Genomic DNA, 16,002 nt, shown 5'->3' on the forward strand with positions numbered 1-16,002 from the left:
GGGCAGGGGAGGGATATCAGACTACAGCAGGAATACTTGTTTTGGAAGTGACATTATCAAGACTTACTGTGGCTATACTACTGCGAGTGCTCCATGCATGCTAACTTCTTCATCCCCTCAAATGCTATCACACTGTCATGCTGGACATCACTGCTTATGTTATAGTGTGGATGGATGTTTTCATGATCTGTAGCTTTCTCTCAAATCAACATTAGGACTCTTTATATATTTTTTCCAATATATCAATAGAAATATATATATCCTTTCTTAAATATACTTCTAGACATATCTTTTAAAAATAGCAGACATAAGTCTTATGCTTTAAAATATAAGGAAAAACATTCCTTGTATTCTACACAGTTGTCCTATATAAAGGTATGAAAATCCACTGAAATCCCAAGAAACCAGTAAGCACATTGTTCCCAAAATATTTTTTCTCTTAAGAATTACATAATAAAAGAGTTACACATTTTAAAAGTAACTTATCAGCTCTCTGAAAAGCTTGAGGAATGAGGCAAAAAGGGAGGAATCATTATTTTTTCCCTATTAAAATTGAGCAGCTGTCTATCGAAAGAAACTTATTTTCTCCTTGCTAAGATTTGAAACAGCAGCGAAACTAAACAGAATTATTGAATACAGGTTAAAGTAGATGAGTAAGAGAATGCACTTTGTCTTATCTCACTTTGAGGTAGATGTGCAGATAACTAATAATGGTGCTCATAGCGCTGATTGGTGCCTGTGTGTGCTAACCATCCACAGGAAACTCCAAACAGCAGCAGAATACAGAGACCACTTGCACATTATCAACTTGAGACCATCACTGACTCCAGATAGCTTTGTGAAGTACCTAGCAATGGCGTAAAATTTCTTTACAGCGCTAACCGTCTCAGCATTTTGCTAGCTCAGAGCCCAAGCACCTTAAAGGAAAGCAGCTGTGAGTTGCCCTTGTTTCTTCCTATGCTCTTCTGATTTGAAAATATTTCTTGGCTTTTAAGAAAGGGATTAGCCCATTTATCAGTGTATTTTTCTTCTAGCAGGGTAATTTCTACTACGATGTAAAACATTTGGTTTCATGATTTGTAGGCCCTACAACCCACCTCACTGGGCTGCCTCTTGGATCATGCTTGCATTCTTAAACCAAATGCGCTCTTAAATCAAAAAAGCCTCTCCCAAACAATTGGTCCTTTTTTTGACTAATTCCTCTGTATGTGACTTTTGCGTTGCTAAATTCTGTTTAGAAATACAATATTAAAACAGAAAAGTAGTATTACTTTCCACTTAATAAATAGATATGAATAGCTTTCTAATTATTTTTATAGAGAACATTGGTGACTCCTATTAGAGATATTTCGTTACTACAAAGCATCTGGTTGGATTTCTGGCAAGGGATAGAATCAAACTAATGTGCTACTAAAATAAATTGAACAACGTGCTAATTATTGCCAGAAAAAGATTAGTGAAATCAGATTGTATTCATTTAAATCAGATAATTAAATTATTCCTGCTACGTGTAACTGTTTTCTGTTGTTATAAAGACAGATACTGAAGATATTCTTGGCAATGCCATCTGACAATACCTTCACACATGCTTGTAATACAACTCTTTCAGGTCCCACCACTACACCCCACTATTTTTGCTACAGGAGGCCAGGTACTACAAAGTTCAGAAAGAAATAGCATTGGATACTGGCAGCATGAAAATTAATCTACTAACATTTCCTGTACCTTACTTGTAGCTTTATAATTGGCACGCAGTGAAATTCACCCATTTCAGTTAAAAATAATCACGATTTTATTACAAGAATACAGGTGGCTGAGAAAGAGAGAATAAGCAGTATAAGTTTTATGCAATGCCGCAGTAGTGTCACAGTCACTGAATGAGGACCTGGCTTCCGGTAGACATTTTTAGCTATAAGAACTGATATAAAAGTTGGTTAATTTCATTAATTTTTTACACAACTGAATGGCAAATTCTTCAGTTCTTCCTCCTGTGGTGCCTGATCAAGAATCAGGCTGTGCTGTGAGCTACATCTTCAAATCTGTTTGTGGTTTTTTTTGTTTGTTTGTTGTTGTTGTTTTTTTAAATAGGTGCCTAAATGATTTAGAAGCTTATGTTCAATTTTCAGGAGCAAGTTATTTACATGGTAACGAATGCTTGATTGGAAAAAGAAGTAATCAATTTTTTGCATTAGTACCACGTATAATTCATTTGTTTTGGAGGCAGCTTTGTTTTGATTGCTTTACTTCAGATGCCCTGCATAAGAACTTCCAAATGCTAAAAATGCTAAGTAGTAAGTTGTTTCTAAGACAAACCAGCACTAACTTTCCACAAGAACAGACTACTCTTCTCAAACAAGATCTCTGCTCACATTAAGATACTGGGTCATTCCAATGACACTACATCATGAGGTTTGTTCCATCCTACTCTGTTTGGATAGACAATCCATGAAATTTCCTTGAGATGCCAGAAATCTGCTTGGGCTGCGCACTCAATCTCTGAAAGTAAAAGCCCCAGAAAATCTACCATATTTTGTGCACAAAAGCAAGGGTACACATTTCTTAAATTTTTTTTCTCCTGGAGAATGCTTGAAATTTCATTCAAGCAATGGTATTTGAAAGTTCTAATCAATTTTCATTGTTCTCAGCAAATTTGAGTACTTAGGGGGCTTTTAACCATGTTTCATAAGTTGACTGTCTTTTTTTTTTCCCCACAGAGTACATGAAACCTAGTTCTCATTTTCTCATTATCATTAGCTTACGCTTTTAATAAACTCCTGGTGGCTTGGAGTCTTTATATTCTTTGTTTGTCATTAACTGACCAGAAACATCCAATCCAAACTAAACTTGTGGGAAAGTTGATTAATTGGACTTCACTGTCATTATAATCCATAAGATATAGATATTTATAAGTTGCACTGTTTGCACTGAAAAGATTAAATTTTGGAATTATCTAAAACAGAAAAGTCTTGTAATTTGTCTAGTACTTATTCCAAGATATTTATTTCCAAAGCTGCCCATACCACAGTGAAGGTTGGAACCCAAAACCAGCAGGTGAGGTGTAGGTTGTCAAAAGAGTGGCTCATCAAAATAGTCATGTGAAGAAATTTTTGGGTAGCTTTCCATCCCTGCTGTGGGTGATTTCTAGCCAGGTTTAGTTAGAAGAAATAAGGAATTAGGTGATCAATCATCACATTATTCAGCTATGTTGTTACTAGCATTGCTTTTAGTGTTCATCTTCCTCAGCTGAATGTCAGTCTTTTTGAAATTTCCTCCCTACTTCATTTTACAGACGCACTATTGACAACCTCAGTCCCTCAGTACACTCAAAATAGCCCCTAGAATAATTGCAAGATTTGTTTGATTTGCTTTTTACCCATGCAAGTTTACTCATATTTTCCTCCCTTTATTTTAGGCCTCATACTTTTAAGCATCAATCTGCACAAAAATGCAGAAAATAAGTTAGAAATTTAATACTTACATTAATAAGTATTAAATAACAATAACAATAGCAATAACAGTCCTCTGATTTGCAAGATTGAGTAACTAGTAATTGTTGGAGTTGCTACACATTTACAACTTGACTTATGCTACCTTATAGCTCTAGACAGCTTTCTTCTGAATATTTAGCACTTTTCAGATATCTGAAGCATAATAGCCAATATTTAAGGCTTTTGTTACTCCGTGATAGAAGTTAACTCTGGTAAGCTTTTTAAGAAGTAGACACTTAGTCAATAGCTTTTTTCTTCTTTTTAAAAAAAAGAAAACCACATCTTTCAGGATTATTATAATCTCAATTTTTAGAAGTATTTAAGGAATCATTTTTAATCTATCAGATGTCCACCTACTTCTATTGTAAATCACAAGCTAGCACTTCCTATTTTGGCCACCACAAACACATTTTCAAGTAAGGAACAACCTGCCATAGAAATCTACTAAGAATTCTACAAAACACTGACTAAAATCATCAACACAGGAAAGCATCAGGGTAGAATTAGCTCTAGAAAATCAAAAATTATGGCTCACTACAGGTGATATTCATCGATAGCTACAATGGGTGCAATATATTTTAAACTGTGCTCAAAGTGCACAGTCCTTTCAGTAGAAAACTCTGGAACTTTTGTGATGAGCTTGAAGGCCTACCTAAAATGATAATATGAAATAAAGACAGTAGAAGGTTTAGAAGCAGTTTGTTGCATAAGATTGCAAGGCCTTTTCATTTGACAAGTGGCTGCACATGAGGAGAGAAGAAAATAAGACTTTTTTTACTCTCCCTACAGTTATTGAGAGAGAAACTAATAGCAGTAGACTATGATAGAGTAAATAGAAAAGCTATATATTTTTAATGTCCAAATTATGGGACTATTAAGGATTCTGTTAGGAGATGGTTTAGTAGCTTGGGGTAGCAATGGTAATGGGAGGACAGTTGGAACAAAATGATCTTGAAGGTCGTTTCCAACCTTGTGATTCTATGATTTTATGAGATATGAGTTAGAGACAAGCAGAAAACAGATTGAGTAATCAGTATAGAAAACCTAGCAATAAAATAGTTGAGAATTCTGATATAGCTTTTAGAGTTGTGGGTGCCTCCAACAAAACTGGAAAAAAAAAAAAAAACCACTAAACTTTAAAAAGTGTGTATGCACGTATTTTCATTCCTTCATGTGGTACCAAGGAGCTTCAGAGACCCCTGATATCTAGATATAGTCTTGACAGAGCCTCTTCAAACTGTATTCTTAGTTTGTAGCACTTACACTTCACTTCAAATTCTCATCAGAATACAGATCTTTATGTATAAATTCAATTCCTGAGCATGCAGAGGGCAGCAACAGAACAGTGTGCACATGAATCAAAGCCTGTTCAGGTACAATGAGATTTCATTATTTTTAAAAACTGGCCACACTATACAATTTCAGATGCTGTTCATAGTCACATCTTTGACTATGCTACTCCTGCCAGAAGTGAAACATTTTCTCTTCAAAATAGATGACACCATATCCGGTCTTGTTCAACATCTTCATCAATGACCTTGATGAGGGGATAGTGGCCACCCTCAGCAAGTTTGCTGATGATACGAAGTTGGAAGGATTGGCTGAGACACCTGAAGGCTGTGCTGCCATTCAGCGAGACCTGGACAGGCTGGAGAGCTGGGCAGTAAGAAACCAGATGAGGTTTAACGAAAGCAAGTGGAGGGTCTTACACCTAGGGAGGAATAATTGCATGCACCAATACAGGCTGGGGGGATGAGCTGCTGGAGAGGAGTTCTGCAGAGAGGGACCTGGGCGTCCTGGTGGACGACAGGTTGGCCATGAGCCAGCAGTGTGCCCTCGTGGCCAAAAAGGCCAATGGCATTCTGGGGTGCATTAAGAAGAGCGTGTCCAGCAGGTCGAGGGAGGTGATCCTCCCCCTCTACTCTGCCCTGGTAAGGCCTCATCTGGAGTACTGTGTCCAGTTCTGGGCTCCCCAGTACAAAAAAAACAGGGATCTCTTGGAAAGAGTCCAGCAGGGGACCACAGAGATAGTGAAGGGCCTGGAGCATCTCCCCTATGAAGAAAGGCTAAGTGAGCTGGGTCTGTTTAGCCTTGAGAGAAGAAGACTGAGAGGGGATCTGATCCAGGTTTATAAATATCTAAGGTGTGGGGGGCAGAGTGGTGAGGCCAGTCTCTTTTCAGTGGTGCGTGGAGACAGGACAAGGGGAAATGGCCAGAAACTGCAGCATAGGAAGTTCCACACAAATGTGTGCAAGAACTTCTTCACGGTGAGGGTGACGGAGCACTGGAACAGGCTGCCCAGGGAGGTTGGAGTCTCCTTCTCTGGAGATATTCAAGACCTGCCTGGACACCTACTTGTGTGATCTGGTGTGGGGAACCTGCTTTGGCAGGGGGGTTGGACTCAATCTTTGGAGGTCCCTTCCAACTCCTATGATTCTGCAATTCTGTGATTTTAGATTCCTTTCTAGCTTCGGGGAAAAAAAAAAAAAAAATACAGGTTTTTTAAGACTCTACATTTTCTTTCTTATTGTAGGCTTACTTGGTGATTTGCATTTCCACAAATCAGGAATTATGAACAAAGAGTAAGTATTGTACTTGAACGTTTGCCAGCCTCTCTGGCACTCTATACTTAGTAGTTACTACATTTTGTTATTGATGTTATTATGTTTCACTTCTACACTTCTTGCTTGTAACTAAAAGTTACAGAGAGTCTGTCTTTCTGCATCTTCTGTAATCTGTCTCTGCCTTCCACCTTGGTCCTTTCTGAAACTGTCATCACCTGCCTCACCTCCTAGATCTAAAAATCACTCCTCATAGAGAATTTCTCAAGAGTGTCCTTAACCCCGTTACATTTACCTCTGAGTTTGCACATGTTGAGTATATAAAACTCATCCATCATTCTAGCAGAGCATTTCCTGGATTATTTTTTTTTTTAGGAGGCTGCAGAGCCATCAGCCTGGCAATGGTCACAAGCCAATGCTCATGGGATGCAGGGAAGCAATGAAGACAGCACAGATTATGCATATACAGCTTCCACAGGTCTCAGAAGATAGATAAACTGAAGGATCTTCCTAAACCATGGAAAAGTAGCTACAGCATCCTGGAATTAGCTCATAGGAAGATCTGGCAGTAACTGTGGATAGGCAAAGTCTAGGCTTGGTTCTGAAGCCAGTTAAATGCACTGAATGCATGGCCAGAATCATTTATCTGAAATCATGTGCAAACTCCATAGCACACCCCAGCATGCAGTGCAAGCTTACCAAAACCCACTGTGATGCCCTTCACTGGAAACACTACCTTCTATGTCTCTTTTAAACAGGGATGTTTGAGGATAAGGCTTTTTTTCAGAGCAGTTCCAGAATTACATGTTAATGGATTGATCTACAAGGATGTTTAAAAAAAAAAAAAACCTGAAGTCAGGAATTTTTCACTGGTAATAAGAGGACTTACTATTCAGCAGCAGCAAGAGGCTTTTTCAGGGGGTGGCTGGTTTTCCTTTGTTCAGGCTATGTTACACCATCCAGAATCACCTCAAGTTTTCCACAAACACCAAGGGATCCCTAGAATTCACTGAACTGGACTGAGCACAGGCTACAGTTGAAAAGCCCTCTGAGCTCCCCAGCAGCCAATTTCATAATGTTTCCTGCTTGTGAAGCTGATTTTCACTAGAGAATCTGAACTTGAAAATTCATGGAGTTGACTTTTTGAGGTTTCTTTTGGTTTTTAAGCACACCAGACACCAAAATCAGTTACTGCAGAAACACTCTGTAACTCAATTTAGTAAAGAAATTAGCTGAAACTACTCACAGCTGACAACTGGTAGTAATGCACCCAAAGCAGCTCATTATTCAAAATTACTCACCTGAGCACTGCAGATCTGGAGCTAAAACTAGCTTTATTAGGTTCACCTGGGCTGAAATCTCTCCTGATACAAAGACACACAACCAGGTGTTATGCACGGGGGGGAGGGGCAAGTTGAACTTGCAAGTGCGTATGAATCATAACCTACAACAAATGCATGTTATGGCTTTTTTTTTTTTTTTTTTTTTTTTTGCACTAGCACTGTAAGAGAGAATTTGTATGACAGCTGGTATCAGTTCTAACTATCTGAAAAATGATACCTAGGCTGCACTTGCAGTGTTCTTGTTCAGCTGGGAGAAAGAAGATTCTTTCCCTTTTCAGAGCTCACTCTTATCTAAATGGGAAGTCTTCATAAGTATCTATTTTCTGAGCTTTCACAGAAAATACAACACAAGGTAAAGGGAGTTAGACTTCTAGAAGATGCTAGATTTAGGAACAGGAAGGGGCATGTCTGATTTGGAAAATAAAGAATAGTTCCTGAGGTTTTGCTAGACCCATCAGATCTATACTTTGCTATAGCTGTTACTGCTAATTATACAGCTATTTAGCTCACCATTTTAGGTTAACTGCCTTCTTGAGGCTGACTGATCAGTTGCAGGACTGATGCACTATGCAAGCATATTATCTTGAAAGCATTTTTAAAAAATCCAAAATTATGACAAAATATGAATTTGAACCTTGACTTATGGTGTTCTATAAATACAGGAATTCAGTAATCAGTAAATAAACTGCTGTATTTGCTAGATCCACCAGCAGTGAAGCACATGCCTGTGAATCTGATCAGGATATTTTTGTGGAAAAAAAATTGTGTATAAAGTCATTTAGTATTTGTAGTATCAGAGTTATAGTCAGTACAATAATAATACAAAAAAAAATTAAAGTAATAGAAAACTTCAGAAGAGATGCAAAGGTGTTTCCTTCCTAACTGAAGAAAAATGAATCCACGTATTTCCTCTAATATGGAAATCAATGAGAAGTAAATACATTAACACCTTTAAGTCCATGAGCTTAAGCTATGTTAAAGTCAGCGTACTCCTTCATCCTCAAGCATACATTTCCAAATCTCTCCAAACCACACTGCAGTATCACTTGGCCTAAGCAGTAAAGGCATAACTCAAGGAAAAATAACAGGAATACTGAGAAGGAGAACAACGTCTAAAATGGCACTGACTTTGTACATAATAAAAGAACACTGAAAAGAACAAGCAACCCTTGCAGTTCACTTTTCCATATTCTCTTGTTCTGTGGATGCAGCATCAAAATAGGGATGACATCACTTCTGAAAGAGCAGGCTCATTCCTTTTTCTATTTTGTTTTCTCATAAAGCTGACCAGAAGGAAAGAAACATATTGAAAACTATATGTGGCTAGAACTACTTTCTTCAAGGTCTTACAGCAGCCATATAACAAACCACTTTAAAAACATTTTTTAAATGAACAAGTTGCCCTCGAGGCTGAGGACTCTTGAAACCCCCCACACTAGATAAAACACAGTGCTTTCAGTTTCAGCTTGGGCTCCTGCTGCGGCTCCTCCTTTGAAGTGTTCTCAGGTAGGGGCAGCTCAGCAGAAAGCCCTGCTGGTTTGCACCAAGGAGTCTGAACCCAGAGAGCTCACTTTCTGCTTGTTCTGGAAAAAACTCCTGCTGAGCAGCAGGCAGAGATATTCAAAGAGAAGGGCGATGGGTACATTAGAAACACTGCCATTGATTAAATGACATTTTGCATGGGAAAGAGGCTCAAATTTAAGCTAAGGTCTTTACACGTAGCAGACACTCAGCAATAAAATGAATTTAAACCTATGTTTTAAAGCCGGTGGCTTATCTTTGCCATTGGAGTGGGTTTTTAACTACACCTGAGACTGGAGATGTTGTGGTATCACCTGCCTTTGAAGCAGATGCAAAAATGGCTTTCTGCACTGAAAATCAAATCTTTAAGTCAAGTTCCAACTAAGCTGCAGCAAATTTAAAGCCTATGTTTTAAGCTAGCAGGTTTTTTTGTTGTTTTTTTTTTTGTTTTGTTTTGTTTTTTTTTTTTTTTTTTTGTCTGCAGGGAGGAGCTCCAGCCCCAGCTGTGAGTACTTCAAAGGCATCAATGCCACAGCTGTAACTGCGGCTGGAAGATGCCAGCTTCAACACACAGTAGGTTTTACTATATAAAGATTTCCAGCATCAGCTATAGAACTCTACAAATTTTAATGAATTAGAAATCATCTATAACATTAATTTACCATTTTAAAACAAGCTTTAGTGGGAAATACAGCTACACTTTAAAATATTATTTAGATGAAGTAGATGTCTTAGCATTTGTGAATAATTTACATTTGTCACAGGCTTTCCTTTTCAAAGAATCACAAATATGCCTCCTGTAGTTTCGTAAGGTGCTGGAAGTGAGATTCGCCTTTATTAGTGTGTCAAGTAGAATGGTTCCTGTGATCAGTCAAGGCTTTTGAAATATTCATCCATTATACCAAGGAATTATTTCACAACCTAGCCAAGTTCACTGTAGAAAGGCCAGTACTACTATGCAGAGGGATAAATTCATTGCACAAATTTTGCTCAGAAATAGCCCAAACACTTGGTTATCTGGAAGGAGAGCTAAGAGCAAGGCAGGGGCTTTTGCTGCTGTGTAAGGCACAGTGAGAAGGAGCTCCCAACTAGAGACACCACATTTAGGGGAAAAAAATAAAGGAATAAAGCAATCCTCATGACGTATTTCTAAATGCTGTTTCCTAGATCAATCCACATACCTCCCCTCTATCAAGTCTCTGATATAGGTCTACCATTCTCCTCTGCCACGTGAATTTGCAGTCTAAAGAGAAGACCTTGGTCCAGACCTGACCAAGGGAAACAAAAGGAAAATTCCTGCTGATCCATTGTCTGTAAGGGGTATGGAGCCAAGAGTGGATAGGCTTTTGAGGGAGATGCAATCATTCCATTTTTTAGTCATTGGTTTTATTTCTTCTGAAATGAAGCTGTACTAACAAGAGCTTACCCTTTTTCTTTTTAATGAAAATACTAAGTCAATAATTTATAGTCTTCCTTGCAAAAAGGGCTCAAACTTCTCCAGATTTTCTTGGTGTGGTAGATTTATTTTACATTGCCTCAATTATTTGATGAAGAACACAGACTAGTCTATTTAGCCACACATTTTCTTCAGAAAACATTGGGGGGGAAAAAAAAAAAAAAAAAAAAAGACAACAAGTAGAGAATGAAGTGAAATCAGGTCGAAAAACTAAAAGAAACTGGAGACAGCTCCATGTTCCTTAATAGTCCTTTCTACGTACTCATTACAGCTCCTATTTCTTCACCGGGCAGAAGGCAAAACTCCATTTTACTAGCTCTCTATGAGAAGCAATACAATGTTTGTTATCTGGTCAGTCTGGAATTACTGTCAATTAAGCTGCTCTGTGAAAGACAAATTAAAGTGTATCTCTTATTCCATGATGGAGTTTACATTTTGTCTACAGCTGTGAAGTTTTGTGGTTTTATTTTTTGTTTGTTTTTTGAAAAAAAGGGCAGCACATTATCTTTGGAGGGATTATATCTTATCCATTTCTTACTGGAACTTGAAGTAAAATAAGAAACTACAGAACAAATAGAACGCTGTAATTAACTGGAGTGGCTCTGCTGATTTTATTAACCATGAGCATGTAACTCAAGTGGCTTCTGAATTGCCACAAAGCCCCAAGAGTGAAATACAGCTCTGTATTCACTACATACCCATCTGTTATTTTTAAATGTTGGATTTTCCCTTTAATATTGAAAGTTTTAAAGTGAGGTATTGCTATGAGACATTGTAGAATGCTTTTCTAGATGGTATATGAATAGGGAAGTAGGCAAAAGTGATAACTCATTGATACTAAAACGTTACTTTTATTTAACTGTGTCACAGTAGAGGCATGCTTGTAATGCTGATTACCCATCTTTTTCCCCGATGCAATATTCATTTCCATTCTAATTCTTCCTTCTTAGCAGCTAATATACATCTAACATAAGTAGAGTGGGAAGCAGAGTTCAAAGCCATTACGTTTCTCCCTGCTCTGCAATACAGAGCCCAGCTTGCAGAAGCTGTTGTAGTTACATTAAGGTCAACATTCCAGCAACTGGTAGAGCAGATGATGCTCCTGTGGTTTTGATCTGAACACACTAATGATTTCCTTCCTATCTGCTTTCCCTCACATACTAACTACTTAAACTTCAAAAATTTGTACACATAAATTCAGCTTACCAATTCATATAGCAGTACTTAAAGAAAGGTTTTGATTTTTAAAGGTACTTTATATCAACTCTAGCCCCTAAGAAAGCTTTTGTAGGGATAAGAGGCAGCTCATAGAGTTGCCTTTAACCAATCTTAGATCACCCAAGAAATGTAGTGGTTACAATTCAGTAATAAATAAAAAAAAAAATCTTACCATTTCAGAGAATCAGAGCTCACAGCAAACTTGCAAAGGAGACAATCTCCAATGAGAGATACTTCCCTTTCAGTTGCCATCTCTTAGATGAGGCTAGGAAGGGGTGGAACCTGGATCTACCCTTTCCCATCAAATAGGTGAATTGCTTGCACTTGTTCTCCCATGTCCCCTCACCAGGTGCTCAATCACTGGTTCAGACTGTGAACTAGTGGTTCCATAAGCATGACTGGAACTGTAGCTGCAAGAGTAAAGCTTTAGCAGGTGGCAGCCCTTATGCTCTTAGCACAGAATTGGATATTCTTGATTTTTGGTACTTCCCTTATTATGTGAAACATTGCTCTGGTTCTATTTCTAGGAATGGAAGGCACATCAAGACAAATGATTAAAAACATGAAATTGGTCACAACAGGGAACTAATCATTCAAAGGAATCAGAGAAATGAACTGTGCTAGGTGGTCCTCAGCATTTTTCTTTCTATTACTATGATCAAAAAATCTCAAGTATCCAGCCAAGTACCCACGAGTCTCTGTCAAACTGTAGTTACACAGAAAGAACTGGGGGCTAAGATGAAAGCAGTCAGTAGAAGTGTGAAGTCAGTTGATAATGGGGGTGGTGTGGATACAGAATACTGGAGTATTTTTTTAGTTTAGAGCATAATCAGATATAGTACTGAAGATTGAGACTAAAGAAACTAGAGCTTATTACAGAATAGCAGAGCATTTGGAGTTAAATGAAGGGCATGCACTATTAGGTAGTATAATGTTCTCAGACTATAAAAACTGGAAAGGACATCATGCAGCTGAATGCTGATGAGACTTGTGGGGCTAGGACCATAGTCCTTACCAGTAAATACTTCTTATTGGAACTAAACTTAGTATGCTGGGTGGACTTCATCAGAGTTATGATAAGGGCTGCCGCAAGGGACAGAAGCTGAGGAGCATGACAGGTCTGTCCATCCTGGTCCATCCACCATCCCAGCCAGATGATCAAAGCACACCTAGGGACAGCATCTAGGCTCCACCGATCCAGATGGTGAAGCAAGTTGGTGGCAGGAAGGCAGGGCTAGGCTAGCATCAAGCCAGGAAGTCATTTGCTGGCCAGGGTTACAATCATATCTGGTGAAGTAAATAAACACAACCCCACAATTACTGAGCAGCTCCAACATGATGAGGTGGGTTCAAGGTTAGGTTAGGAAGACCTTCTGTAGGTTTTGGCTTGAATCAACAGAGTCTATAGCCAGACGTGGATGTCACTGAGCTGGAAGTTCACACTTCAGTGGCATTATTTGCTGGGTAGGGTCTGACAGCTCTGGGCTGAGCTGAATGGGGGGTCTTTACTCATTGGCAGGCATGTGGGGAAGCACCAGGTGAGACTTGTCAAGGCCATTAAGGTCTATTAGTGCACTCAGGTGATGATGAGCAGTTTGCAAGTGTCCCTGAGCTGCCTTTAAGGTTTAGAACTAGAATTTGAGATCTAGATTGAAGTGCTAAATTTAAGTTGGATCCTGTAAACCCTACAGTATCCAGATATAGGCTGGCAGCAGTGGTACGGTTAGACCTATGGAAATTTTTTCACAATCTTATTTGGTCCTAGGTCATTCAGTAGAATATGAATGAACTTGATGATTAAGCAGTGTAATATTAATTATTCTGCCATAGACTGCAGATGTAGCAGAGGTGAAGTAAGTGTTTTTAGAAGGTTATGCCATTAAGTTAGCAGTATTGATTTTTACCAAGTAGCTTAACTGTTGTGGACTCCCCAGGCACTAAGATACTCTATCTCTGCTCCTCTAAGCAATATCTGACACAACTAAAGTTGCTACGTGCAAGAAATAAGTACTGAAATGAAAATAAACCATTGACCCCAGTAGGAAGTTAACTAGCCCAGTGTGGATCCAAAGCCCACCTGTTCTGATTCCAAAGCCACTTCACAGCACAAAGGATGTACAACTTTTAAAGGACAGTCTAAATTTTATCACCTTCAAGTCTTCATGCATTACAGAAAAACTGGACCCAGAAACTCTGTTGCACACTTACTGACAGAATAGTATGTCTATTTGTGATTCCTGGACTCTGTTTCTGCTTCTATTGAACCATCTTCAAGAGAACTTGGATAAAGACTATATATTAGGCTGTAATTAAAAGTGATGATTTTAGAAATCTTTTCAAAAAGGAATGTTGTTCAGCCTGTGAAATGTATCTGGTTTACATCTTTGTCTGATGCCAGAATCAGGCATTAACTAGAAAGGCTTCAGAAACAGTGTAGTTTATTCCACTCCAGTCCCTCTCCATTATAAGCTTTTTGTGTAGACATCTCACCATTCAGGTCTATAGCTGTCAGGCAATATGACCTGAAATCCCAGAAAGCCACAAGACTGAGCAACTACCCAAATATAGGAGTAGGCTACAACTGCACAAGAGTGGTATAATGCAAGAAGAGGGATAATTTAGGATTAATCAGGAAGAGAAACAAATAAGCTTATAGGACTGGTGAAGGACATGAGTTCTTGAACAGAAGAAGTTGAACTCTGTCTTAAGTGGAGGGTTTTTTTAAATTTTCAGAGGCATTTGGCTACAGCTAGTAGAGAAGTCTTTTCAGAAATGACTGCCCACAGAGAGCCAACAGCATTAATTAAAACACCTAATTTATATTTAAGGATCCCGATCTGAGTGACATGAATATTTAAATAGGCAATATAACTTGTTTAGCACAACCCTTTCTCTTGTTTTACTATTTGCTATCTTCCATGAACAACTTTGTGTTTAGGAGATGTTGATAGCTATCATATACATATTTGTTTGTCATTTGCTCATGATTCCAAAACTAGAATAGTAAGCATATAAATGAAAGATAATTTCATAAGATGTACAGATAGAATCATAGAATCACCAAGATTGGAAAAGACCTCCAGGATCATCCAGTCCAACCATCCACCTACCACCAATATTTCCCCACCAAACATTTCTTGATCACCTCACTGGACAGCTCATTACAGCACCTGACTACTCTTTTGGAAAATAAGTTTTTCCTAAAATTCAACCTGAATCTCCCCTGATGCAACATGAGGCTATTCTCCCAGTCCTATTGCTAGTTTCAAGTGGCCCACCTTGCCACAACCTCCTTTTATATAGTTGTAGAGAGCTATAAGGCCTCCTCTGAGCGCCCTCTTCTCCAGAGTGAACAATCCCAGTTCACTCAGCTACTCCTCATAATATTTGTGCTCCAGACCTCTCACCGTCTTTGCTGCCCTTCTCTGAATACATTCCAGGGCCTCAGTGTCTTTTCTGTAGTGAGGGGCCCAAAACCAAACACAGTATTTGAGATGCAGCCTCACTAGAGCTGAGTACAGAGGGATGATCACCTTCCTGCTCCTGCTGGCAACACTTTCTTGCCTTCCTTTTAACTTAGAAGTATGACTACTATACATACCTCAAATTCACCATGGAAACCACTCTTGTGAGAATACACAGAGCAGTCATTTTCATCCACTTCTAAACAGGATTTCACAGGCAGCTTGTAACTGCAGCATAATATTCTCTGGTTCACAGATACTAAGGACATGGATATAGGTTTACAGTGCAACCGCAGTAAACTGAAGTCTTTTTCTTTAGATACATATTCCCTTTCTGCTTTGAGCAGGATAATTTTACTCTTCTGGATACTAAGAGCCATACTTGAAATTAGACTCTATGGCCATGGTGGAAGGATCCATTTTTATATTCCTATGAAGGTTACTCCACCCTGACTCAGACAGAGTGAAATTAAATTGAAATCTGCTTACCTACCAGCTCCCTCCTGACAGCAGATGGGCATGGAGGGATGGGAATACAGCACATTCTTTTAGTTCAATCTAGTTACTTGCCTGTCACGTGCAATACGTCTGCTCAGCTTATTTTATGATTTGCTGTTGTAGAGCAGCAGCACGCCATCAGTATTTCAGCATTAAGGAGGGAGTTTCAGTTCCAACAGTTAACTCAGAGTCAAATGTCTCCAGAAGCAGCAGGTTTGCCTGGAGCTATGGGAAGATAGCCAGACTCCCCTGTCTGCTAGAAAGGGGTATACCTATTGACAGTACCCTGAGCAGCTCTGAGTTGCAGTTCCTCCCCACATTCTGGCAAGTAGCCCCAGCCAACACTGCATGCTCTAAGATAAGATATAATCTGCTTGCTTGCTTCCCAGGATATTGCTCATCTGTGGAGGAAGATGATAAAACATCGTCTGCTGAGAATGGAATAACTCAGTG

The 16,002-nt window shown here is 38.8% G+C and overlaps 1 protein-coding gene across 1 annotated transcript in view; it reads left to right on the forward strand.

The window, feature by feature from the left end:
• The first annotated feature begins 441 nt into the window (after positions 1–441).
• CLNK (cytokine dependent hematopoietic cell linker) overlaps positions 442–16,002 on the forward strand; it is a 55,796-nt gene continuing 40,235 nt past the window's right edge. The window contains exons 1-2 of the mRNA XM_010710415.4: positions 442–934; positions 6,022–6,070. Coding sequence (XP_010708717.3) covers positions 6,060–6,070 — 11 coding nt within the window. The 5' untranslated portion in view covers positions 442–934; positions 6,022–6,059. The remainder of the gene's footprint in view (positions 935–6,021; positions 6,071–16,002) is intronic.

Source organism: Meleagris gallopavo, chromosome 4, assembly GCF_905368555.1.
Source record: "Meleagris gallopavo chromosome 4, MGAL_WU_HG_1.1, whole genome shotgun sequence".
Lineage (NCBI taxonomy): Eukaryota > Metazoa > Chordata > Aves > Galliformes > Phasianidae > Meleagris > Meleagris gallopavo.